The sequence below is a fragment of the Halictus rubicundus genome, chromosome 5, assembly GCF_050948215.1.
Source record: "Halictus rubicundus isolate RS-2024b chromosome 5, iyHalRubi1_principal, whole genome shotgun sequence".
In the NCBI taxonomy this organism is placed as follows: domain Eukaryota; kingdom Metazoa; phylum Arthropoda; class Insecta; order Hymenoptera; family Halictidae; genus Halictus; species Halictus rubicundus.
The window spans coordinates 18,397,327-18,424,422 of NC_135153.1; the positions used below are offsets into that span (position 1 = coordinate 18,397,327).

Sequence of the window (27,096 nt, forward strand, 5' to 3'; positions counted from 1 at the left end):
AAAACAACGGGGCCGGGCGGATTCTTGGGAGGTTCCGCAGGCTCGAGGAACGCGCGGAGTGTTTGAAATTTGTTTAGCGAGAAACTTGCAGCCGCTTCTCCATCTGCCTTTTTTATTAGAGCCAGAAAGGCCCACAGCCAGCCTCCGAGGAATATTTTATCGGGGCTGAAACTTCCCGGCGAGATGTTCCGAAATTTTTCTTTTCGCTCGCTCGCCATCGGGGATGACGCGCATTTTCTATTCCGCCAGTTGATCGATTTTTCCACGTTTTCTGTTTTATTCAAAGAGACAGAGAAAACTACACGTTTGTAGCCTACAGTTCTATTTTAGTTTATGCAGTACAGTGCAATTGAATTTTCAGGGAAAGTCCGAATTAAGGCTTCATAAGGGATGATAGACATTTTCTATTTTGGCGAGTTGATCAATTTTTCTATTATTCAAATTGAACGAGAAACGTACACATTTATATTGTACATTTCTATTTTAGTTTATGGAATACAGTGCAATTTAATTTTCAGTGGAAGTCCAAGTAAACTCTTGATAAGGGATGATAGACATTTTCTATTTTGGCGAGTTGATCAATTTTTCTATTATTCAAATTTAACGAGAAACGTACCCATTTATATTGTACATTTCTATTTTAGTTTATGGAATACAGTGCAATTTAATTTTCAGTGGAAGTCCAAGTAAACTCTTGATAAGGGATGATAGACATTTTCTATTTTGGCGAGTTGATCAATTTTTCTATTATTCAAATTGAACGAAAAACGCACCCATTTATATTGTACATTTCTATTTTAGTTTATGGAATACAGTGCACTTGAATTTTCAGTGGAAGTCCAAATAAAATCTTGATAAGGGATGATAGACATTTTCTATTTTGGCGAGTTGATCAATTTTTCTATTATTCAAATTGTTGGAAAAACCTACACATTTATATCCTACATTACTATTTTAGTTAATGGAGTACAGTGCAATTGAATTTTCAATGGAAATCTAAATAAAATCCCTCTTGATAAGGGACGATACACATTTTCTATTTTGAGGAGTTAATCAATCTTTCTATTATTGAAATTGATGGAAAAACCTACACATCTATATCCTACATTTCTATTTTCGTTTATGGACTACAGTGCAATTGAATTTTTAATGAAAATCTAAATAAAATCCCTCTTGATAAGGGATGATAGACATTTTCTATTTTGAGGAGTTCATAAATTTTTCTATTATTCAAATTGATGGAAAAACCTACACATTTATATCCTACATTACTATTTTAGTTAATGGAGTACAGTGCAATTAAATTTTCAGTGAAAATCCGAATAAAATCCCTCTTGATAAGGGATGATAGACATTTTCTATTTTGAGGAGTTCATAAATTTTTCTATTATTGAAATTGATGGTAAAACCTACACATTTATATCCTACATTTCTATTTTCGTTTATGGACTACAGTGCAATTGAATTTTTAATGAAAATCTAAATAAAATCCCTCTTGATAAGGGATGATAGACATTTTCTATTTTGAGGAGTTCATAAATTTTTCTATTATTCAAATTGATGGAAAAACCTACACATTTATATCCTACATTTTTATTTTAGTTAATGGAGTACAGTGCAATAAAATTTTCAATGAAAAGCCAACTAAAATTCCTCTTGATAAGGGATGATAGACATTCTCTATTTTGGCGAGTTGATCAATTCCTCCATTCTTCAAATTGAAGGAGAAACCTACACATTTATATTCTCCATTTCTATCTTACTTTATGGAATACAGTGCAATAAAATGAAATAAAATTTCTCTCGATAAGAAATGGTATACATTGTAATTTCATTTTATTTTTCCCCACCATTCCAATCGAAGAAAACACCTGATTCTATAAATTACATTTGTGTTTCACGCGATGGAATAAAGTGAAATAAAATGTCTAAAGTTCCAGGATTTACACATATATTCTACACTGCACATTTTGAGTCAACATTGCGGAGTGCGGTAAAATGAAATTTCTATTTCAGCTCCAAGAGAAACGTCAAGATTTTACGCTCCACGTTTCCACTTTACCATATATATTACAGAAACCACGGTAAAATAAAATTTCCATTAAATTCCGAGAGAGGCATCTATATTCTTTGCTTCACACTTTTAGTTAACGTTATGGGATACGGTAAAAGGAAATGTCTATTGAAATTTCAAGAGAAACCCCTAGATTCTGTGCTTCACAATTTTATTTCGGTTCATGGACCACGGTAACATAAAGTTTCTACTGAAATTCACTGTGAAAATCCCTTTCAATAAGATGCTATACATTTTGACCAGAAGATTCTATACTACATTTTTCTATACTTTTATTTTACTTCAGGAACTACAATAAAGTAAAATTCCTATTGAAATTCTTTGAAAATCCCTTTCGACGAGGAATGATATTCTTCGTTAAATTTTAAAACTTTCTAAAAGATCCGAAAAGTTCATCTGTGACTAAGTAAAAATTCTCAATAGTTTTCACGAACAAAAAAATGTTACCAGTGTTAATAAACTCATTCCCCTTTGAAGTGACAATTAAATAAATAGACAAAAGATTTTAATTTATTTTGGACAACTAAAGACATTTTTCGATTAAACATAATCAATAGCTTTTACTTTTTTATTCAGCAAAATGTCGTCCATTGCATACTGGATCCTGCAGGTATGCGAGTGAAGCATAATTGTCTGCTGAAAACTCCATAGATAATATTTCCACCGCAGAATTATCAGCAATTTACAGTTCAAAATTAATTGAATAAAAATATGTTGGATTTGCTTATCGAGCTCGAGAATCTATCGAATGCGACCACTATCATTTTTTTTTCTGTTCGATCCGAGTGTCGACTAACGACCATATTCCAGGTAACTATAGATATCCCCGTAAAATTCAGTTCCCGTGAATCCTTGGGTCCGAGAGAGATTCACTCTGCCAGCCATCAGGTAAATGGTTTACGAGGTGCGTAATTAAACCTGATCATCTTAACGGCCGTTGCGGCAGCAGATATCGGCCCAGTCTTCGGGACTATAAATACTTACGATAGCGTTTTAATTGGAATTCATGGGGTCGAGTTGCATACTATTCCCATCCGATAATCTTCGGGGCTGTTGCGTGATATCGGGCCACTGAGCAGTTAGGCCTGTTCGCGAACGAACGATAGACGTATCGGGCAGCCTGTTGCTCAATTACTGTAAATTTCGATCCGGCTATTAATTAGAGCTGGTGGAACCCGACTCGCTTTGTTCACTCGGTTCTTCTATTCTCGATGGTGAACCAGTCGATCTATCCAGCCTGGCCCCCGTAAATTAGGTGTTTCACGAAGCCTCCACCATTTGCAATTACCTCGGCTTTTAATTCAGTTCCTTCTTGTTCTCGCATTCATTTAAATTTGAAAATTGAAATTGCCTTATTCGACGAACTGAATTCGTTTACGCGAGAAACAAAACGCACCTTAACTGGAATAATTAAAAGGGAATTTGTTTTATCCACTAGAGGAGAAGACTTAACTTCATAGCTGGAACTACAATAAACATGTTAATCTCCTTTATTAATGTTCCCAGTTTTCTTCCGCTGGAACCACTCTTTGCCATTCGCGGCCTGCATTAATGAGGGGGAAATTTTGAATTTCAAATTATACCTTGCCAGTCATGGATAGAGTTCCCACGTTTCCTCGTCCAGCAAAAATGTAAGAAGGTGCGCAGGTATGAATTGCTCTTCTTCTTCCGGTGTTTTTGTATTATTAAAACTAAAAATTACGTAAGTATAGGATCTTACAATCGGATAGACAATCGGGATCGAGAAATATGAAAAATCCACGTAAAATGTCTAATTTTGTCGTTTGGTCTTGGCTGCCATGGGCGTATTCTACATCAACAAGTTTCCGCAAAGTTGCCCTTGACTTTGAATTTCAAGGTCAACTTGACCTTGAAACTATTTTTACGGATCTTCGACGATCCAAAGACGGAGAATACGCCTATATAAATATTTCTTGACACCCGGAGCATTTTTCGGAGGTTTCGGAAGACTGTACAGGGTGTAACCAAATTTAGTGTCATGGTTTTGGCAGATGGTTGTACTCCTTGGGATCGGTGGAGATTTGTTAAAAGAAATTGCCGCAAAATTGACTTTGACGCAACTCAACCGTTCTCTTATAAAACAATGTTAAATATTTCAACTCGAATATTAAATATTTAATATTAAATGTTAAATATTTTTGTCTTCCGTTCCTCGGGTTTCTCGTTCTTTGCCATAGAATAGAACCGTCAAGGTTTATCGCTTTTAATAGTAGAGTGCTTAATCACCGGCTTCGATATGGCCACCATTATAACGCAAACAGATCCTTAGTCTTTCTTCCAAATTTTTGCGAACTTTTTCGTAAACGTTCGGTATAACCTGCACACGGTGAAAAGCGTCTTCGATTCGTGATTTCAATTGCTGCATAGTTTGCGAGCTAAGGTATAATTTCCAAATGCTTCATCAATAGCATGAAGCATCCGACGCACGTTATGATTTCTTCCTCTCTCCTTTGCATACCCGACGTCTAACACTCGCTACACAAGAGAGCAGAAAAGATTCTGATTATTGGCAGTGCTTATCTGAAAGTTATGACGTTTACTGTCCTCTATTTGTTTACATCCGTTCTGTTTACGAAATAATGCTGGCCACATCGAAGCCGGTGATCAAGCACGACTATTCAGAGCGATAAACCTTGATGGTTCCATTCTATGACAAAGAATGAGAAACCCGAGGACCGGAAGACGACGTTAAAATATTTAACATTGTTTCATAAGAGAACGGTTCAGTTGCGACCTACGGTTCCTTCGACAAGTTTGGTCCCCGTGGCGAGTAGAATGCGATACAGGCATAAAAAAAGTTTGACCTTGATTGTCAAGGTCAAAGTCAATTTTGCGGCAATTTCTTTTAACAAATCTCCACCGATCCGAAGGTGTGCAACCGTCTGCCGAAACCATGACACTAAATTTTGTTACATCCTGTACACTCGTGGGAATCGGTATGGCGCGCGAATGTCGTCCCTGAAGGGTTGTGCAAGTTGTTTTTCTTAGTTGGGGGTATGGGATGTAGTTCGGTACAATGACGGGGGTAGACCAGGGTGGCAAGTACGTAGACTCGTTTCTAATCTCGCGTGTTCGCCGGGAGCTCTTGGAGGATCGCAATTTCCCGGGATCCTCCGTCTCCGGGGCCGACGCGGAAATCACGCTGCCAGCGAAGAAACTAGCCCCGACTGACATTTGCAAATGACATTAGCCCGTATTAACGTGCCGGGGTCTATCTGCGCCCGAGACAAAACGTCTTCTCTGACTTGGCGGCGGAGTCGTCCCCGTAAATTAGTTCCAAGTTAATCGGTGACGGCGTGGGGTAGCGCGAGCGAGCGAGCGGGCGAACGCGCGCCCAGGCTCTTCTGGAAATATGGCCGCGCGAAAAGAGATAATTTGCATTTTAATTGCGCCAGTCTGCGCCGCACCTCTCGCACCCTTCGCGCCACCCCCGCCGCGCGCACACCGGCCTCGTCCTCATCTTTCGAGGCGTTGACACCCTTGCAACCTGCCCTGTGCCCCGCGCCTTTTCCCGCGAGCGGACCGCGCCGCTGAAAAGCTTTACACCGACGGCCATTGTGCGACGATCCGGCCTCCTTTTTCTTTGAACTACCCTTGCGCCCACCCTCCGCCCGAGAGAAGGGTGTCCCTCTGTCCCCGGGACCCTTCCCGACCCTACGCTTCTCGCGGATCGCTTCTTCGCCTAACTCTCTGCTCGAAATAATTGGAAGACTATTAGCTCGTCACCGGGGGATTTCGCCAATTTATTTGTCGAATTGATATACCCGCTAAAATATTCCACACGCTCGCCGGCTCTCGTAATTGGCGACGCGACGTCGGAAAATAAATCCCGTGATCCCAGACGCAATTTTTCCCTGGCACCGTGAAAATTCAATTTTTGGCCGGCGAAAATCCACAGCGAAGCTCGTGGACCCTCACGAGGTATACCCCGCGGCAGTGGGGACAGTTCTGCGACCTTTATCGGCTAGGTATGTGGGACATATTAGCGGTACCCGTAAGTAATCAATTGTTTGCAAAGAATTTCTTTTGCCTCTAGTTCTGCACCGATCGTCGAACAGGAAACACGTATTCTTTTACAGTTTTCGGTAAAGCAGCCTCTGTTCGAAACATTCTAAGAGGTATGGCATTCTAATAAAATGGCGGTATTGACCTCCATATGTCCTAAATCTAATAGTTAACGAGATATTATCGAAATAATTCTTCTTTGGGTAATATCTCGTTAACTATTAGGTTTAGGACATACGAAGGTCGACGCTTTTATACTCAGATTTTGATACTCCATCGATCTATGGTATAAAAAGTGGGACATTCCGTTTAAAACAATGAAGTCGACCTTCATATGTCCTTTACGCGTCCACCTGCGAAAAAGGCACTAACATCAGATTAATGTTCCCTCGAAACCAAGTAAGTTGATGCATTTCTTCCTAACACCAATAGCAGCCGAGTTATTCCTGCTTGTAGCGCCTCACCCTGTATAATAAATTAAGAAATGAAAATCTGAATTTACTACAGAGTTCGCTTTAGATTTCAAAATAATTGATTACTTGAAAGCGTGAAAGCGTGGGTCAAGACGAATTCACTCGTACGCGGTGACTTCCAAGGTCAGATGAGGTCAAAGGGTCTCCAAATTTCAGTTCTGTATAATAAAAAAAAAAAGAAGAAAGGTCATTTTTGAAACGAGCTGTATTTGAAGCCGTAGAGCCTCGGACGGGCACTCTCTATAATTTCTCTGAAACGCTCTTCTTTTTTTCTCCGAGGGGTGGGGGTGGGGGTGGGGGGTTCTTCCACGCAGTTACTGAACTTCTTCCAGCGGAGCATAAGAAATCGGGCGCGTTTAATTATAAGTGCATTCAATTTACTCGGCCGATTCGGTTCTCCGGACTTCTTTAAATTTTCCTCTAGTTGCAACCCCTTTAAACGAGAATGGGACGGGGGTGGGAGGGTAACGGGAACACAGAACGCTTCAGAAGTTTACGCGGAAGATGCTCGCGAACTTTGCCTTTAGCCGCCGCCGCTACCCTCCCCTCTCTACCCCCCTCCCCCCGTCGGGGCCATTAATAAATGGAGCTCTTAGAATAAGTTCGCCGGGAATAATCAATAATTCGATGAATTATAGAGAGGAACGAATGACTCGGCCCCCAAAATACCGACGGTCCATTGCCGGCAATATCTTACCTGGCCGGTGAAAAGCTCCCCTGGAATTGCAGACCATTTATGAATCGGGATCATTTGACGGACCTCTCCCTAGTCGGATTATGCTCGATCGCCTCGTTCAGGGTCACCACCCCCGCACTTTCTCCCGTCCGAACCGCTTTAACGAAGCCGCGTCGTTAGTTCGCATGGTAATTAACAATTATTAGCCTGCCGATCGACCCTACATCCTGATATTTCGCTGACGTGATTGCGCGAATTATGCTCGGGCTATTTTGCGTTGATCGTCCTCCGTAATTAACGTGGCGTTGGATTTTTTTGAGGCGGAGTTTGATTCCAGGAGCTCCATGGAATTTCTTAGAACAATAATTATTTCAATGTATTTATTATATATTAAATTTTAATTGGACTGCTTGATACAATTTATTCTAAAACTTTTGAAAGGAATTTCTTAAATCAATGATAATTTGTAAACATTTTACGAACGACTTTAATGATGCTGTTTGTTTTAATATTTCTTTTTATTCGATTTTGAAAAGAAGTTTTAAACCACTGATAATTTCAATATATTTACTATGAATTAATTTTTAACGTTCCTGCTGGTTTCAACATAATTTCTGTTTTTGTAAATCCAATCCACCCAATTAGAAGCGTAATCATAAAAAAACCAGAAAAACTGCAAAAGTGATTACTCGTTATATTTCCTTTTTGTACACAAATTAGAATGCAATCGACGAGTTTAAGTAAATAAGTAGGAACAGCCAATTAATAATACACTATACCAATGTACAATATACGAATATGTATACACATGTACATACTATATACAGAACGCAACATTAACGCTAAATAAATGCATGAACGATCATCTGCCGCTGCAGAGTCCTCGTGCACCGTAGCAACTAACGGGCCACCTTTAACATTTATTCCGCTTAACCGATGAAAGTAGAGTGAAATTTAGGTGGCAACGTTTCAAAGGGCTCGCCCCGACGAAGGGTCGCAAACGGCGCTCGTTAAATATTAATTCGAACATTTCATTCGATCCACGTCCACCTTAAATATCGAGTGCACCGCTGCGCTCACGTATTCCTCGCCGAAAACCACCTTGGTTGCAACCGTCACCTGGACGGCAACGGGTTTATGGTGTCCTGGTTCTGTCGGCGCTACTTTTACGACCTCTGCTATTGGCTGCAGCGGTTTCCTTATAGTTACGCTGAAGGTCGATACTGCTCCTCGCGGAGTACGTCGTCGTGGGATCAATATTTCATTGAGATGCGCCCGATCTTTCTGTCCTTCCTGAAATCTCTGTACACCCTGAAATTCTCCCACACCAGCTGGAGCCATCGTTCACCTCATACCCTAGCAGAGCTATAGTCTTCTACTGGATTTTTCACAAGCCAAGTTCGCTCCTTGCCTCTAGATTGACCTATCTGACTCTTCAGCAATCTTCATGGACTCTAAAGTTCTCCTACACCTGTCAAAGTCATCATTTGGGTCATCAGAGTCTTCATTCTTTCATGTCTGTCCTTCCTGCAATCTCTATGTGCTCCAAAACCCTCTCATAGCAGTTAGGGTCATCATTTGTATACTAGGCTATAGCACGGACTCCATTTCATCAGCATTTTAAGCATCATACCAAGTTAATTACAACAATTGTGCCTCCACTGAACCCGCGCAATAAGAGTTCCCACCAATGACACTTCTGATCTATCCACCTTCCTGAAATCTTCGTGGACTCTAAAATTGTCCCGCACCTGTCAAAGTCATCATTTGGGTCATCAGAGTCTTCATTCTTTCATGTCTGTCCTTCCTGCAATCTGTATATGCTCCAAAATCCTCTCATACCAGTTAGGGTCACCATTGGAAAACTAGGCTACAGCACAGGCTCCATTTCATCAGCATTTTAAGCATCATACCAAGTTCATTGCAACAATTGTGCCTCAATTGAACCGCGCAATAAGAGTTCCCACCAATGACACTTCTGATCTATCCCACCTTCCTGAAATCTTCATGGACTCTAAAATTGTCTCCCACCACCTAGAGTCGTCACGTGTCTGGTCCTCTAACAGCACTTTACGTGTCCATTCTACTACCATTTTAAACCAAGTCCATTTCACAATACTCGCCCTCAATAAAACCCTCAAACCCTCCCACATCAACCAGAGTCATCATTTGCCCGATCCTCTAACAGTGCTACGACGCAGTCATCATTTTACCAAAATTTGAAACAGCACGTCAACTTCGTTGCAGCACAGGTCCCTAAAAGGTTCTTATTCCTCCGCACCACAATCGCACAAAACGAGCAACCACGAATTAAGAAGGTCCTCCTAAGCGCGCACCTTAGCGTCCCAGGACTTATGAATTAATCAGAGCGCTTTCAGCATCAGGCCAAGTTTATCACCTAGATGCACCCATTACCCCAACAAGCGCACCAGGGTACGCTGCCGCTGCTGGTGCTGGCCTTCCTCGATTTGGAGGGGGTGTCCCTGCTGCTGGTCGAAGTGGTCCTCTCCCTTTCCGAGTTCAGCATCCCATCCTTGTCCTTCAGGATGTCCACGCTCCCGCTCCTGGTGGTCTTCACGGACGCCAGGGAGGGTCTCTTCTTAGTGTTGAAGTACAACGACACCCTCCTCGTCTGATCCTTCTTCGGCGAGTCCTGGCCAGAAGAAGATGATCTGCTTTCGTGCTTGTCTTCCTGGCCTTCGGACGTGGTGGTGGTGGTGATGCTGAGCCTCCTGGACCTCTGCCTCTTCCCAGGGGAGTCTGTGGTCTCCGATGACGCCACGCTGATCTGCTTCTTCAGGTTCCTCCTCTGCGCCAATGGGGAGAGACTGCTCTTTGCTGATACTTTTTCTTTCCTGATGGTCCTCTTCCTGCGCTGACCACTGGGCGTGTTGGGTACGCTTTCCTCGTGCGAGTATGTTTGCTCGTCTTCGTGGTGGGAATCCCCGTCGATGGACGTCTGCGTCTGCACGGGGACCTTCAGCGCTGAGTTGTCGTAGTACATCATCCCCCTTTGCGGGTACAAACCGGTCCTGGACATGAACGGCACGTTCTGGTACAGGTTCTGGCTCGGCAAGTAAGGAGTGGGGGTCATCCTCCGCAAATTGGATAGCTCGTACGAGGTAGACGGTCCTATTAGGGTATGCGGGCTGGGCTTCTCGAAGGAGGTCACCTGGATCTCGTGTTTGGGGGCTGGGGGCACCAGTTTTCCGTTCAGTAGCTGATTAGAGGGGATCAGAAGACGATTCTGTTCGGCTTGGACTGGTCTGTATCTGTTCTGTTGCAGGTCTGCACCTCCTCGTTGTCCTCTCTGATGGAAGGCAGGCTGAGATCGGAAGAAGCGAGGAGTGTCGTCGTTCACCTGGACCGATAGAGGTCTCGTTACATTGTTCTGGTCCCTGTAACTGGAAGTTGGGTCGAATGTTCGTAGGAAAGGGTTGTTGAACACTCGATAGTCCATGGCAGGTAGTTTGGGGACCTCTGGTGTGTTTGGGCTGATCGGTTGCATCCTGGGTGGCCTCTTTAGGGTGACGCTTATGTGAGACCTGTACGGTTTCGAATCCGATATATTGTCCAAGGTGTTGTCGCTCTGAGTCATGATCTGGGGTCTCGCCTCCGTGCTGATCGAAGCTGGTTGGGACTCGCTGGACAGGTCTTGGCAAGACATGGACTTCGTCAGTTGGTTGACGGGGCTCGATTTCTCATCCGTGATCAATAAATTGTCCGTACTGAGGAACGTCCTCTGTTCAGTTTTATGCTTAAAGACACTGTCCTCGCAAGCAATAGCTCCGTTCACGTAGACATCAGCCGATCCCTTCTGAAACATCAACTGACTCTTAGACACCACCGTGGACTCGGTCTTAGCGCTGCAAGAACTGCTCCCAGTCCCAAAATGACTAATCGTCGGCGAGGAATCCTCCGCCGTCTGCCTCTTCGTCTTCGAAGGCAGCGGAGCGAAAAAGTGCTTAGGCTTCTCCTCGCCGTCCTTCAGCTTCGAATCGCCGGGACTCTGGTCTCCTAGCGGGTTGGGTGAACCAACATCGAAGCTCCAACCATTCTCGGTGATTACTTCAGGGTTCATCTGGTCCCCGAAGGGTGTTGGTTGCTTCGTGCCAACGTGCCTCCTCTGAATGGGCGCAGAGAACGTTGAAAATGTAGCAAAGCGTTGCTGGTCGCGCCCAAACGCCTCCGCCGGTGAGACACCCACATCGACCGTCCCGAATGGCGTGATCTGCTTCGGAGAAACTGTTAGGCTACTCTGCCAGCCTGCGGGCGGCGCGTGCACCATCCGATCGTTCACTTGGTCCAAAGTGGACACCGTCATGCCAGGGAGCAACGGCTCGGTCTGCAACCGCGGGGACACCATCTCCTGCATGCCTGGAGTCATCATCAGATTCATGGTGCTCGGGAACTTGAAAGGACACTCGGCGTAGTAGCTGGGGGTACTTAGCTCCGGCGGCTCGTACGTGGCAGGATAAAACGGGATATTCTCGTGTAGATGCCTCGGCTTGAGGATCGGGAACGGGCTCTTCTCATCTTTCGACAGCTGGCCGTCCTCCGAGGACACTTTGTCCTTCTCCCTCTTCAATTCCTCCTCCTCTTCGACCACCGACAGGTCGTCGAAGTCCACGTGAAGCCGGTGCAGGCTGCTGGTCATCTTTTCCGAGGAGATTTTCTGGTTCTCCGCGTTCTCTAGCTGTTCAGCTTTATTGAGATCCTTGCCGGGGACCTGAGTGGTTTCGTCCTCGTCGAACTCCTCGTCCTCCTCCACCTCCTCCTCCTCCTCTTCCTCCTCCTCGAGGGAATAGTCGGACTGCGGGCCGTCATCCTCGTCGGAACGAATCTGAAAAGGAAGACACTTTGGTATCTCGCTCTCTAATCACGGGTCTGACGCCCCGTTCTACCCGGCCGGGACGAGGAGTTCGATTTAGGTGAATTTGGGAGATCAGTGGGAGGTGCGGTTGCAGTTTATAATGTGGGATTTAAGTGCGAAAATTTGTCACCATCCATAGGCGAATTTTATGATTGGCTTGACGCACAAATGGCATCGAGACGGCCTTATTGCGTTGGAGTTTCTTTTCATGAATCGAATAAACGTCCACGAAAAGTCAAGAAACATTGCTACGAAACTCCAAGTACGACATAGGACGGGAGATAGGACGAAGGATTCCTCTTACTGGGCGACTAAGAGATTTATCGGGGGGCAAACGAATTATTGATCACCCGTCCCTCATTACGCCCAATTTCCCGCGGACTACCTCGTATTCTTCGCTCTCCTCGCGGCTCTTCTGCCTCTTCAGGATCTCCTCGAGCTTGTCGTACTCGTCCCGAAGGCTCCATATCTCCCTACGCAGTTGCTCGTTCTCCTTGCGCAGCTTCTTGATGTCGTTCTGACCTGAAACCAATCGGACGTCGTTCACTCGAGACCTCGCTCACGTAACTTCGCTTACCCTAACTTTCCTTCCCCTTCCTCGCTCTTTCTACCGAAGAATCTTTGGAGGTACAGCGAATTCTCGATATATGTCAACAACACCGGTCTTGTATCGTCCAGGAGACGTACCCAAGCCGTGTTATGTTTACCGGGGTCTCTAGAGTTTGGTGACCCCACACGGGGTATACTCGCGATAGTGGGGGTAATTCGCCGACGTTTATCATCCAGGCGTCGGCGACATATATTGAGAAATCCCTGTAATTTCCTCCCGTAACCCTTCAGGATCGTCGCTCGAGTTTCAGCGTCTCCCTATGAGATCACGCTGTCTACTGTAGCGGATGTTACAAATTGATTGGCTGAACTTTACAATAACCCCCCCTCTCCCCAAGGTTTTTTCTGCCTATTCTGCATCGTTCTATTCGTTTCGAATGCGAGTACGACTTTCGTTTTTGGCGGAAATGGAAAGTTCTTCGGTTGGGGATGAAGGGGAGGGGGGCTGAGTGGATTCTGGTGCAGCAATGTGATACCGAGGGCGTCATTCAGAGCAATATGGCGCTCCTCGGTCTGTTATTCGCGCTGTTGCCGGTGCCGCGATGTTTTTCTCCGCGGAAATCACTTAATCACGATCCCAGACCGACAACAGACGGTCTGCCCGGTGCACCTATCGAAACGATCGATCATTGGTCAGCCTCGGCAACAATCTCTGGCCTCTAACCCTTCGTCTTCCGTTCCGTCAAGGAACCGGGTGATAAATCACCCGGGCCAGACCTTCCAATTACTTAACCGGGCACAGAGATACGAATAAAGCGGCCCGGCACGCCACGCTATCCCGAGGAGCCGACGAAAGGCTGGTTTCGCGCGAAACAAATGAAAAATCGCGATCGCTACACACGGCGCGGAGGGGGCTTCCTCCTCCCTGACACGGTTTTTTGATCGATCGACCCCGGGACCCCCGGAGATTAGGGGACCGATTAACCGGACTTCCAGTTTGCTTCCTTCGTGCTGTACCGGCTCTTTCGGGTGATTAATGCCGTGTACTTTCGCCGCGGCGGGAAAGGAAGCGCGGAGGAAACGAGGAGTTTAAAGCAAACACGCGAGTAATGGGGCCGAGGGCGTCTTTTCTGCGGCCGAGGCCCTCTTCGGACTCTGATTCTCCCGGATTGATGCCTCTCTCCCCCCCCACTCTCTCTCTCTGCCCTGATTCTCTTCAGGTCCGGTAATGTATACCTGCTTCTCTTATCTGATCGTTCAGATTAATTCTCTGAGCGACGGTTGCGTGGCTTAATATCTGCTTTAATGCTTCAGCTGACGGAGGCCGGCTTTTTAACAGCGGCAGCCTGGACGATAACGTCAAATTTCATTTTTGCAACGGTGTTACTAGTCTGAACATTGTTCTCAATATTGTCCTGGCGAGTTTGAAGGGCCTCGATTTTTAAGAGAAAAGTTTAATAACAAAGCGACAGTGCTACTTTGACACTTGACACTTTTGGTTCAAAAATTGAAAGTTTTCTGCGCCTATCTCGGGACCTTAAAATTTACGTCAAAAACAAAAATTATACTCGTACTGGGAAAAGCTTGGGGGAGACAACGGGGAAATTCAGCCAACAATTCTCTATTATCGATCATTAATTCTTGACTCGCTATAACTCAATTTAGAAAAATAAAATAGAAAAATACAGGCTGTACCAAAATGTCGTATTTCCTTGAAAGGGGCGATTCCTCAGGTCTTTCGAAGTAATTTTTTCCTTTACAGAAATGCTCTCCGCGGCTTCGTTCAGGAGTTATTAGCGAAAAACGCGGACCAATCACTGCGCGGCTGCGGCGGACGGACCCCGGCTCAGCCAATGCCAACGCCACGCTCAGCGGGGCCCGTCGCCGAGCCGGGGTCCGTCCGCCGTAGCCGCCCTGTGATTGGTCCGTGTTTTTCGCTAATAACTCGTGAACGAAGCCGCGGAGAACATTTCTGCAAAGGAAAAAATTGCTTCAAATGACCTCAGGGATCTCTCCTTTCAAATAGGAACAACAATTTTTGGGACATCCTGTACAACTGGTGTCAAGTAAACCGAAGTGGGATGCTTGATAGACCAGTAAAATTTTGTTGAATCCTAAGTTAATGCAATCTTAGGTTGTTCTCAATGACGAGGTCGCAGCCATAATCTCCGAGAAGAGTCCAATACGTATATGTGTGCATATGTGTATTGGGGACTTCGGGGCACAGTTTAGTCGACTTTCACGGCTGCTTATCGGCGAGGCGAGCACGGTTTATAATCATCCGCGCGATAACAGGTCGGTTAAACTGTTCGGCGGCCCGTGCTAGTGTAACAAGAAAAGCCATGTGGTAAATCAGGATTAAAGCGGGCCGCTCGGAAATTTAAATAATTTAAATCTTTCCGGTGGTTCATAAATTCGGATTTTCCGCATGGACACCGACGGCTATTTGGATCCTATTAAAGCTCGCTCGTTCTCGCGCCTGCCTATATCTACCGGCCGCGTGGCCGTTTTTCCCTTTCTCGCGCGTAGGCTACGCCCACGCGCGCGCGAGGAATTCGCGGAATTAGCTGATATCTCGTCCGACCCGGTGATGATATTTAAAGGCATTACGTTGGGCGACAAATTGCCTCTGGACCCACCGGGAATTCTTCGCGTCGTTGGTGTCCGTCACCTATCTACACGGTGATCCCGAATTATACGCCCGATAACCTGCAAAGCTGTCCGCAAAATCTGATACCGAAACCCCGTTGCTTTCAATTATTTCTTCACGAGACTTTTGTCAACGTATTCGCGACATTTTCCCGAGTAAAATGACTCCAAACACGATACACATCGGATCATGCGTACTTGTTTAATTCACGACACAGTGGAACCTCGATTATCCGAACTGATCGGCGGGACGTGTTTGGATGATGTAAAGGTTCAACAAGGGTCTAGCAATAATATTATATCTTTACTGATTTGTGTGACAAATCGTCTAGGTTGGGATTGAACAGTACGTTCATTTATGTTGAACAGTTCGGATAATCGAGGTTCTACTAAATCATGAATGAAACGGGCAAATGTGCTCTGAATTGTGTCGTGTTTGGGCTCGTTTTAATCAGAAAAATGCCGGAAATATGTTGACGGCAAATTCCGATACATTTAATATTTGATCATATTACTTAACGGTGCCAGAGATAAATGATAAGACCGAGTAGTGAGGCTTCAATTTAACAATTAACTGTTCCAACTTAGCAACTGAATTACCTACATTGAGAGCAACTGTTTCAAGGAACAGAATGCTAGGGACAGTATTTTTTCTTCCTAATGAAAGGTCCACGAATCAGTTTGCAAATCAAACAGTTAATAACCGTGAACGCGAGGTTAGGAGAGTCGTCCACGGGCAATTTATCGCGAATCGCGGGTTGGAAGGATGGGACGGCGTCGATAAGATACGGCTAGTATAGCAAAACAGGTCGCGATACAGCTCGACCCGGCCCGGCCCGACCCGGCCCGCCTTATGTATCCTTGATATTAATTATTTCTCCGGCAAGGAAATATTTCCTGCGTAGCCGTGTACGCCCGGAAGAGGTACATAAACAGAGACGACGTACATTAACTCGCCGAGATTGGTACGCGTTTCTGGAAAAAGCAGAGGAAACGCGCCCGGCTCGCGGGGCCTCGCGACTCGCCCTTTTCCCGAGCAAGAAGCTGATCAAAGCGGTTGGCGGCAGCGAGCCGCGCATATTTGGTTTCGTCAAGTTCCCATCGGTTCCTCCTGCTCGCGTGGCCCCTTTGAAAAATGGAAATTGCGCGGCGCCCGGGACGCAAACGAACGAACAGGAACGAACGGGACGAACGCGGAGGAAACGCCTGTGGGCTGTGTTCCCTTTGAACGGGAAACAAGAAATCGCGTAAGCCCGGCTGATTGAACCCCGGGCGCAGAAGTTCGCGCCTCTGTTTGCCCGGCGAAGGTAAAAATATTTACGGGCCCGATATTAACGAGCTCGGAACGCGCGGGGCGAGAGAGAGAGAGAGAGAGAGAGCCCTTCTTTTTCCGCTGACGCCGCCCTTCTTCTCGCTGAGCTCGCCCGTCCCTTTTACGTCTCTCTTCCCTTTCTTTTTTGAGGTGGATAATTCAAGTTCTGCGGGGATGCAGCTACAACCCGTGGCAGAAAGTATTCGATCACATTTCAAAGACGCATAATTTTCTGCAAATTCAACCGAACGAGCTCAGATTTTTTAACAGAAGAATTGGTTTATAAATTGATGCTGATCGGAATTGCTAAGAAAACGATAATAGTAAATTTTGAAAAACGTTTTTGTTCTTTGGAACGTGTCCCATGAAAAACTATAGAACTCCGGCAGTCTTCGTTATTTTTACTTTAAAAAAATTATGTGTGTGCTTCAGGTACTCATAGATGTGTGTGGAAAATCGTAATCTACGAAGTTTATTAGTTCTTCTGAAAAAAATTCCTGAATGATGGCGCCCAATACTAGGCCGCCTCCTCAACAAGTACTCTATAACAACATTTATAACTCATGCAATCTTTATTATCTTTGATTGAAAAAAATTAAGCATGTACTTCAAATACTCATAAACATGCATGCAGAATCCCATTCCGTGAACTTTAATAGTTCCTCCCATAAAAATTCCTAAAAGATGGCGTCCAATAGTAGGCCGCCTCCTCAATAAGTACTCTATACAAACATATATAACTCATGCAATTTCTATTATCTTTGATTGAAAAAAATTGTACGCGTGCTTCAGATACACATAAATGTGAGTGGAAAATCCGAATCCACGAAGTTTATTAGTTCTCCCGAAAAAAATTCCTGAAAGATGGCGTCCAATAGTAGGCTGCCTCCTCAACAAGTACTCTATAACAACATTTATAACTCATGCAATCTTTATTATCTTTGCTTGAAAAAAATTAGGCATGTACTTCAAATACCCATAATTATGTATGCAAAATCCCAATCCGTGAACTTTAATAGTTCCTCCGAAAAAAATTCCTAAAAGTGGCATCCAAAATCAGAAAACCCCTTCAGAACAAATCCTACAAAAAATTATATAACTCGCGCAATTTTCATTATGCTTGCTTGAAAAAAATTATACATGTGCTTCAAAGAGCCATAAATATGTATGCAAAATCCCAATCCCTGAAGGTTAATAGTTCCTCCGAAAAAAGTTCCTAAAAGTGGCCTCCAAAATCAGAAAACCCCTCCAGAACACATCCCGCAAAAAACTATATAACTTCTGTAATTTTCATTATGCTTCCTTTAAAAAAATTATACATGTGCTTCAAAGAGCCATAAATATGTGTGCAAAATCCCAATCCCTGAAGGTTAATAGTTCCTCCGAAAAAAGTTCCTAAAAGTGGCCTCCAAAATCAGAAAACCCCTCCAGAACACATCCCGCAAAAAACTATATAACTTCTGTAATTTTCATTATGCTTCCTTTAAAAAAATTATACATGTGCTTCAAACAGCCATAAATATGTGTGCAAAATCCCAATCCGTGAAGTTCAATAGTTCCTCCGCAAAAATTCCAATCCACCGTAAAATGAAATTTCCCAAGTGAAAGCAGCGACCGGGATCTAAAACGGTAAGCAGATCGCAAGCGTCTCGATCAAAGCGGAACGCGAGCGATAAATCGATTCCTCGTGTCTTTCATCGAAATTTCATCGGAGCCATCAATCTCTCGGCGGTGGGTGGCTGGAAAATGGCGACAACTCTCGTCGCTTCCGCGAGCCGTCCGCCATCAACGGCTGTCGATGGTTAATTACAGCCCGGGATCGTAAACAGCAAGCTCGCCGGCTCATAATCGAACGTGACACGAGCGTGTCTGGCACCGGCCGAAATTAGATCACCGCCAATATCCAGTATAAACGATCGCGATCCAGCCACCGTCGGGGCACAGTCTCGATTCGATCGTTTGCTAGCCGATGTGACTTGAGGTACCGATCGCCATCGTATCCGGCGATCGCCTTTCGTATTTAGAACAGCCCCGTTTAATCAACACGTCGCGAAGATTAACTTCGCACCGGCGAGCATCGGGAACATCGGAGAGCGTTTCGCGCGCGGATCGATGAATGATAAATAGCAAGGATTAAATTTAATGGCAGCGAGCCGTCTCGCTGGGATCGCGAAACGCGAGACTCGCAACTCGCAACCTCGCAACCTCTCCCGTATCGATTTAGCAATTTGTCTATAGGCACACGCGATATTTATGCGCACTCTCGATTTTTGTTACCGAGAGCTAGCTGCGCGAACGGTGATCGATCAACGTTATTTCCTCCGTTCTGGTTTTATCAATTTGCAAATGCTACGCGTTCGGCTGTACCATAAACACGGAACCGTACGTTTCGCTCGTCCCCCCCCCCTTCCCCCCACCCCCTACCCTTTCGATTCTCTCGATTTTGCGTGGTTTTCGGACCGAATGATTGTAAACGATTGCCTCGCAGTAGATTTTCTGTGTTTAAAATCGACTGATTTGTTAAGCGCTCGTTTCGCTGGCAATTTCACGAACTGCCTCATAAGAGGTATTAATTGGTACTTCGATTTATTGCCGGTCTGGAGATTGATCTAGGCGAGCCTTTGTGCAATGTTATTACACGTCGAAAGTCATCGTTTGAAATTAGAAATTAAGCGAAACCTGCAATTGTTGCTCCTGCAAAAATGATCCGATTAATCATTTTCCCCGTGATGTCACAAATCACATTTCTATGTTGAAAATACTAGTGCTAAAAATCGTTTTTTCGTATCAGAAATATTTTAACAAATAATTTCCCTCGGACCCTGGACTTGTTGAACGTCCTCCAGTGAATCATAAATAGTCTAAGTAGTTACAAAAAAATAAATAAACAGTTTTAGAAGTCAGGAATGCTTCAAATAAAAGATATTCTGTTTCAAAAAAATATCTTAAAATATTTTATGCTTTATTTCAAAAAAATATTTTAAAATATTTTACATTTTACTTTAAAAAAGTATATTTAAAACATATTTTAAAATATTTCACATTTCATTTCAAAAGAATATTTTCAAATATTTCACATTCTGTCTCAAAAGAATATTTTCAAATATTCCATATTTTCTTTAAAAAATATTTTATTTTGCAGAAAAATCTTCCAGTCAAAAATCGTCTTTTCTTTCAAAAAATAGTATGACGAATTATTTCCTGCAGTTGTATCGAGGTAAAGCTGTTTCGCCTTAATTCTTTTGGCCGGAGAAAAATGTATTCCCAATTAAGAACGGTTTCTCGCGCGGTATAGGCCAGTGAAAAAATGATTTCATAAATCATCTCTCGTTAAAAATAGGCTCTTTTTCGCGGAATGACGGGGACAAGACGATCGCCTCGAGGCAGCTGTTCCATTGACAGAATAACTAATGTTCCATGTAGTCACCGGTTACTCCCATGCCGTGTAAATCATAGGGTGCTCGATGTTTCGATACCCACGGAGCCGTCCAGTTTCCTGCCTTCCGGAAGCCTTGTCTCGAACTTCGAGACTGAACTTTCAATTTGCGAGCCTCGGAGAACTATAAATTTCTTGACACGCCACACGGCGCTGCTCCCATTGCAATTGAAATGTCGCTCGCCGGCTTGGCAAAGAATTCTATCAAATTGTTGGTTGCCATGGCAGTTCCGCGCACGGTGCACTGCATATGGAAACGACTATCATAAACTATGCCGTCTACACCGTTCGAGATACGACTGCGTGTGTTCCGGAAAAATATTTTTTCAGCTTACACCCTCTTTTCATTTGAATTTTATTTTTATTCACACATTGAACCGTCGTACGTAATGAATTAAACATTCGTACGATGCAGCCTTTCACCGAACTGCAAATATTTATGTTTTTACTATTCGGGCTTATTTGTCTTCTTATGTTTATTTAAACTATTTCTGATCATAATTACTGAACTGCAAACGGCAGAGTCCAAATAGCAATTTCTTCCTCGTTTTAATTCAATAAATTACAAATAGTATGTCGACATTTTTCAATTCTCTTGTACTCTCTACTGTTTTTGAAAGAAATATTTATTTATTGTATATGCCTGCAATTTAATGGCAACGTTTAACAGTGATTGAAAATAAGGTAAACGTTACGTTTGGGGAAGGCAGCTCGGACGACCTTGACCTTGACAAATGTTGTCAAGGTCACCTTCCTGAGCAACCCCCAAGAGTTTCCAGCCGTCGCTTGTTTCTCGTTAAAAAGTTATGAGTCAAAAAAGATTTCTAAATTTACACAATTATTTGTTTTAAAAAAAAAAGCATGTACAAATCACAGCAAATGTGTTTGTACATACTTTTCCTTTTAAAACAAATAATTGTGTAAATCTAGAAATTATGTACAAACACATTTGTCCGTGAAACGACGTCACACGTCAGCACTAAATTAATTTCCAGAATAGAAAATTTATACGAACTTCTAGACTGATTATGGTTAACTATGGACGCACTCTTAACTGGTCTGGAAGCTGCATAAATTTCATTTGGGACAACATTGCGGCGTGCGTTCAGTCGTTCGTCATCGGCCTGCGCAGAAAAATATTGACAATGGCCAATTTCGGATAGCGAAGATCTACGTCTAGATCAGGTATTACGACGCGGCTACACCTGTGAGAAACGGTGCCGGCGGCGCCGTGAGACATAGGCGTAGCCGAGCGTCGTCGAAATAAGAGATCGTTGTTTATGGTTCCGAGCAGCGGACAGGCTTCGAAGTATTCCTGCTCGCGCGAGTTTTACGGCCACTAGAGCTCTGACACTAAATTATCGCCGACGCGAATGTACCGGGTGGCCTGCTAAGAAGGCCGGCCGTTCAAAGGTCTTTGTCTCGAGCCTTTACCCGTGTCGCGACGCGACGACACGATTTTATGCCCAGTAAAAGATCCGCTTTATCGGAAGCTTCCCCGTTTATTTTTACCGACCCGACGGGAAAAAATGGAGAAACCTGGCAATTTGAAATAGCAATCGAAAAGGAATCGATCATTTCCCAAAAAATAGAATGTTTTCCAAAATGTTTTCAATTACAGTTTGACCCCGCAAGCCTGATTTGATTTATTGTACGAGAAAGGGTTCAAAGTTCGAATTGTTTAACGAAAGAAAATTTTGTATTCGTTTATGGAATTATTTTCTTTCTTGGGTGGAATTCCGAGGGTCGTCGGTTCTTCAGCAACACCATATGCGTGAGCCACGTACCGCCAAGCCACAGAATTCCATGGAACCCTCGATGACGTCGTCCCCGTGCATGACCGTGTCAAAATATCCAGTTGCATGCCTTTGAATAATTACCATCGTCGTTATTTTTAACCGAGAAGCTGGCGTCCCGCCGCCCAGGACACGTCGCGTTCACGGGAAACGTTTGTAAAATGTCGGCGGCCCCCCGAGCTCTCATTGGATCTTGAGGCTTAGTTGTGGAGAACCCATAAGAGTCACCAAAACAAAAATTCGCTTCTCTCTTTTCGGGCTTCAGGGTGCCCAGCTATTCCAGTTTAAATTTGGAGCACATTCCCGCCATTTTTCTCGGAGCGTTGCCAGACTTGTTCCCCCACTCTACGCTTCCCCTTCTGCGCCGCTATTCCCCCACTCTGCGCTTCCCCTTCTGCGCCGCTATTCCCCCACTCTACGCTTCCCCCTCTACGCCGCTATTCCCCCATTTTACGCTTCCCCTTCTGCGCCGCTATTCCCCCACTCTACGCTTGCCCCTCTACGCTTCCCCTTCTGCGTCGCTTTTCCCCCACTCTACGTTTGCCCCTCTACGCTTCCCCTTCTGCGTCGCTATTCCCCCACTCTACGCTTCCCCTTCTGCGCCACTATTCCCCCACTCTACGCTTCCCCTTCTTGCGCCGCTATTCCCCCACTCTTCCGCCACGGGCCGGTCACGTGACGCGCTTCGTCTCTGTGTCACGTGACTAATCCGGTACTGGCAGAGAGGGGGTATTCCTCTGAATTCGAGGGGAATTAACTACTTTATTTTAAGTAATTTACGTCATTACTTTGAAGGTTAAATTTTTATTTTGAGGGGTACAATGGGTTGACAAACTTTTCAGTAGAAAGTTGTTGCATTAATAGGAACGCTATTGTGAATATTTGTTGTTAGCCACGCAGAGCACAGTCCAAATATTTATCATTGGACATTCATGTACGAAAATTGAACAGCAACTCGTTCAATCCGAAAGTCGGAGATTCGCGTTAATAATAAAATAATTCCCATTCACTATTAGTAAAGTTTCCGCTCTGTCAAGCTTCGCGCGCGTTTGTTCGTGCCTGCAATTCACAAACGCCTGCAATACACCCTCATGATTATTGAAGTTTCAATTAGCCCCTTGGCGAACGTATGGGTTCTGGTGTGCACCGTTTTCGAACAAATTATATTGTTGTCGTTGTACGAACGAACAATTTGTCGAACGTTCCTTAACGCTTTTAACCTGTATGGAAAATTCAACTGACGAGAAACGTGTGAAACAAAATACCAAAATGACACACTAAGTTTTAAATAATAATGAAACACGGGGCGAAACTAACATTGTAAACAATCCATTGACGCAGAAGATAAGCAACATTGTTGCGGTGTGCGCCTGGATTCGTATAGTTCCAGTAAGCCGAATCAAAATTATGGTTACCACGATTATGAATCTGAGTGAATCGGAGCAGCCTGTAATTACTAAGATTTATGTTCGTTATTGTTTTCATTACTGGACTGCGGATTTTATGCATTCATGGGGAGGTGTAATTTAAAATAGTGAAAACATTAAAAGAATTTAGAAATACAGTGATTTCTCTATATATGTCGCCAAGGCTTCGATGATAAACGTCGCGGAATTATCCCCACTACCGCGGTGTAGGAAGGGGCCACGAGGCTCGAGAGGTCTCGGACGCCGAGGAGTGTAAACATAACACGGCTCGGGTACGATACATGACCTCCTGCACGATACATGACGCTGGCGAGACCCGTGTTGACATGTATCGAGTAGATACTGTATTTCTATGAATTATTCCACTTTTTATCGGAGTTAAAATTTGATTTACCAGAATTCTTAAAGAAATAGAAAGAGATTCTTACGTGGCTTCTGTTTCTAGCAACCACAGCGGAAAATTGCTATAACTATTCTCGCAGACTCTAATTCGCAGTAACAAACGCGCGAGGACCCGTGAACTGTCCAAACTGTTTATTTTCCCGTATCGCAATCCACCATTAGAGATAATCGAATGAAATTTAATAGGTAAAAAGTTAACATTTATAGCTTCAAATTGCAACAAAAATTAATTTGAATTTACACAGGTTTTAAACAAATTATAGAATAAGTGGAATTAATATACCTGTTCTTCTGCATTACTATTCCCAAAGTAAATCTGTAATTTCTGGTGGATTTGTTGCAAATTGTCGCAAATTAATTTTTTTGTTTGGTCAACTAATCATAGTTTGTCACAGTATAGTCGGTGCAAAGTTCTATTAGGTTCCGGCTGAGATGTGCACGTTTACAGTTCAAATTCCGGCGAAAAACTTGTGTTCACTTGAAAAACTATAATTTTCAAAATGTAATAACAATTGCTTGTTTCAGAATCGTTTTAAATCCTAGAAGATGCAAGCTTTCGTACTGTCTAAACCCATCTCAGCTATTTCTAATAGTTTTCTTTTAAGTTGCACTTGAATATTGGAAAAATCATGTGAAAGGAGACAATTTCACGTTTTTAATTTTTTCCTCGAACTCTGTCGACCTCCTGTGGGTCGTAGAGGGGGATAAAAATTTCTTTTTCGGATTTGCTTTCTTTGGAATAGTTCTTGACACATCCCCATCACTCATTTATTTAAAGACAGAAAACAAATGTTCCATTTTCGGAAATTGCGTTTTCGCCCACTGTGCGTACAATAGGAGCCGCGAAGATTCAACAAATGTTCGGCGCGTAGTGGCAGACTCGGGGGCGACAATAAAATTTCAATGAAACTATTAATACTTCCGTTTGACAGACAGCAGTCGGCGGGGGTTCGGAACGATTTCGTTATCGCGCGCAGTCACGCGAAACAGATGCTACGAATCGTTATGAATTGCAATTCGACCGGAATTCGGGGCTCTATTATCCAGCCGGGTTCGCATTAAGCCTGCGAACTTCCCGGGCGAATTTCAAATCGGCCGTCTCTATTATTTTCCAGTCGTCGTCGTCGTCGTCGTCGTCTTCGTCGTAGCGAAATTATTTCGTCGCGAAGGTTGCTTTTCCCTTCGAACTTGCAAATAAACTTTCTCTCGCCTAAATGCGCCGGAAATTCGCCGAAGGACGGGATAAAGGGCCGACCCTACGGGGGACCCAAGGGCTTTCATTCCGGCGACGACGACGACGACGTCTGTTTCGAATCGGCTCCGAGTGAATTATTTTGGCCGCCCGATTCGAATTTCCAATGACTTATCGGCCCCGGACCCGGTACACTTCCGAACTTCGTCGATCCGGTCCGAAAGTTTCAAGTAACCGGCAATCTCGCCGCCGATTCGACGACTAGGCGAACCTTTTTGCAAGTTTCTGCGTCTTTTCGCAACGATATGACGCCCGACTGTCAATATTTGCACGTGGCGCTCCGAACGTCGCCATATTTGAATCGCTCCCGGCCGAAACTGTTTTCTTGCTCGCGAGAGAATGTCTACCGGTCGTTTCACGCTTTGACCACTGATCCGACGATTAACAAAATTTTATGAGAAATAAACCAATTTGATACGGTATCGTTTGAGAAGTTGGTGTTTAGTGTCATAAGTGACCTTTGATGACCTTCCAAGAATTTAATGCTGCACCTCATTGGATTCGTCTCAATAGCCACTGAGAAAACAGTACCATGTGAGTGAGAAACAAGTACCATGGCACTCTATCTAAATAAACAAACGTGACCTTCACGTCTCTGAAGCGACTCGACCTAGAAACAATAGATTAACGTCACACTACCGTCCCTGTTGGCCTATGCAACTTTTGCTCCGAAAACTTTTCTACTACTGTCATAATTTCGGAGCTATTCCAGGTGGCAAATAATAATAATAATTATTATTATTAGAGGGTGCCTCACCCTGTAGACTGGGGACCTTTATGCAAAATAAAAATTGTTTGCCACAACTGCATGAAAAAAGAGGAGTTCAGTGGAAATAGGCCGAAGATAAGATCCCTAAATTAACATCCCTAAATTCTTTCGAGGGGGTGCGCAACCCCGTGAGCCTAATACAACACAGTAAATCTAACATTTTTGTTCCGCTCGTAAAGATACTGTGAACAAATTGACTTTTTTCAGAGAACACTAAGCAACACCTGTATTTTCACATCTTTCTTATTCCATAAAATTACAAAATGGTGGAGTCGTGCAACTCCACGTCCAGCGAGGCCTTGGTAGCTTGCACCCAGCGGTAAAAGTCAACATAAAACGACTAAAATGATTTTAAGAATTCCAATCTAATTCTAATCCAACGATCAAGGGAAGAAGAAAAATGTCCCTGCAGCTCCCACTTCTCGCAATCTATGCACGAAATTTGTACTTCGCGTAAAAATATCCGTGCACTCTTCACTCCGGGTCACAGTTGACACACATACATCCCGCACAAAGATCCAGAGTCGAGGCAGAAACGTAAACACCGCGGCGTCTCCAATAGTCCGTTCAAGGGCGGAAAACGAATTAAAATTCACGCTCGCATAAATCGCGCTCGCCGCGGCGCTTTGACATTTCCGCAACCTCCGAGTTCGAGGGGGGGTTCAAAGGCAACATTCCGGGCCAGAACGAGCCTAACCTGGCCCGAAAAAAAAATCGACCAAATTCCGGCAGTTCGCGGCGTTCGCGCACAGACACTCATCGACGAAAAAAAAAAAAAAAAACAAAAAAACGGAAAAACAAAACAAAAAGAGAACGGAGAGTATCAAAGGCGGGTCGTTAAAATGCGGTTTCGAATACACGGGAAGCGTTTCGTTTGTCCATCTTCGGATCGCGCGTATGAAACGACCGACCGGGGGAGGGGGGGGGTGCAAACCCTTCCTATCAGAGGCATTCCCTCCCCCAGAGACAACGTTTTACACCCCCAACTTTTCCACACACACATATACCCCCTCCCCTGGCCCTCCCCCTCGTGGAAAAACGGTTGCTTTTGGTGTTTCCGGCCGGGGAACGGCTTGTCTCGTAAAAGCTTGGTGTTTTTACGGTTGACGCGGCTACGATCCGCTCGGAATTCAAAAGACTGGCAAAAGGGTCACGTTGCTGCACCCACACGGTCGCTGCAATTCGAGCTAGCAGCGGCGGGAGCCAGCGGCGGCAGTCGAAGCGTCATCAGTGTGTTTCGTTAGCGAGTTAGGTTTCCTAAAGACCGACGCCGAAGAGAGCCAGGGCGCCGCACGGTCCTCGAGAAAAACGCGACACGTGAAAATAGAACGAGGCCTCGACTGCGCGCGGTAATTTTTCCGTTGTATTTTCTCCTTTTACTC

General features: G+C 44.3%; 1 protein-coding gene across 3 annotated transcripts in view; it reads right to left on the minus strand.

Annotated features, from left to right (window-relative positions):
• Positions 1-9,297: 9,297 nt before the first annotated feature.
• LOC143354494 (uncharacterized) overlaps positions 9,298-27,096 on the minus strand; it is a 38,472-nt gene continuing 20,673 nt past the window's right edge. For all 3 annotated transcript variants that reach the window (XM_076788642.1, XM_076788643.1, XM_076788644.1), the window contains exons 2-3: positions 12,508-12,644; positions 9,298-12,092 (exon numbers count right to left, since the gene is read on the minus strand). In XM_076788642.1, coding sequence (XP_076644757.1) covers positions 9,648-12,092; positions 12,508-12,644 — 2,582 coding nt within the window. In that variant the 3' untranslated portion in view covers positions 9,298-9,647. The remainder of the gene's footprint in view (positions 12,093-12,507; positions 12,645-27,096) is intronic.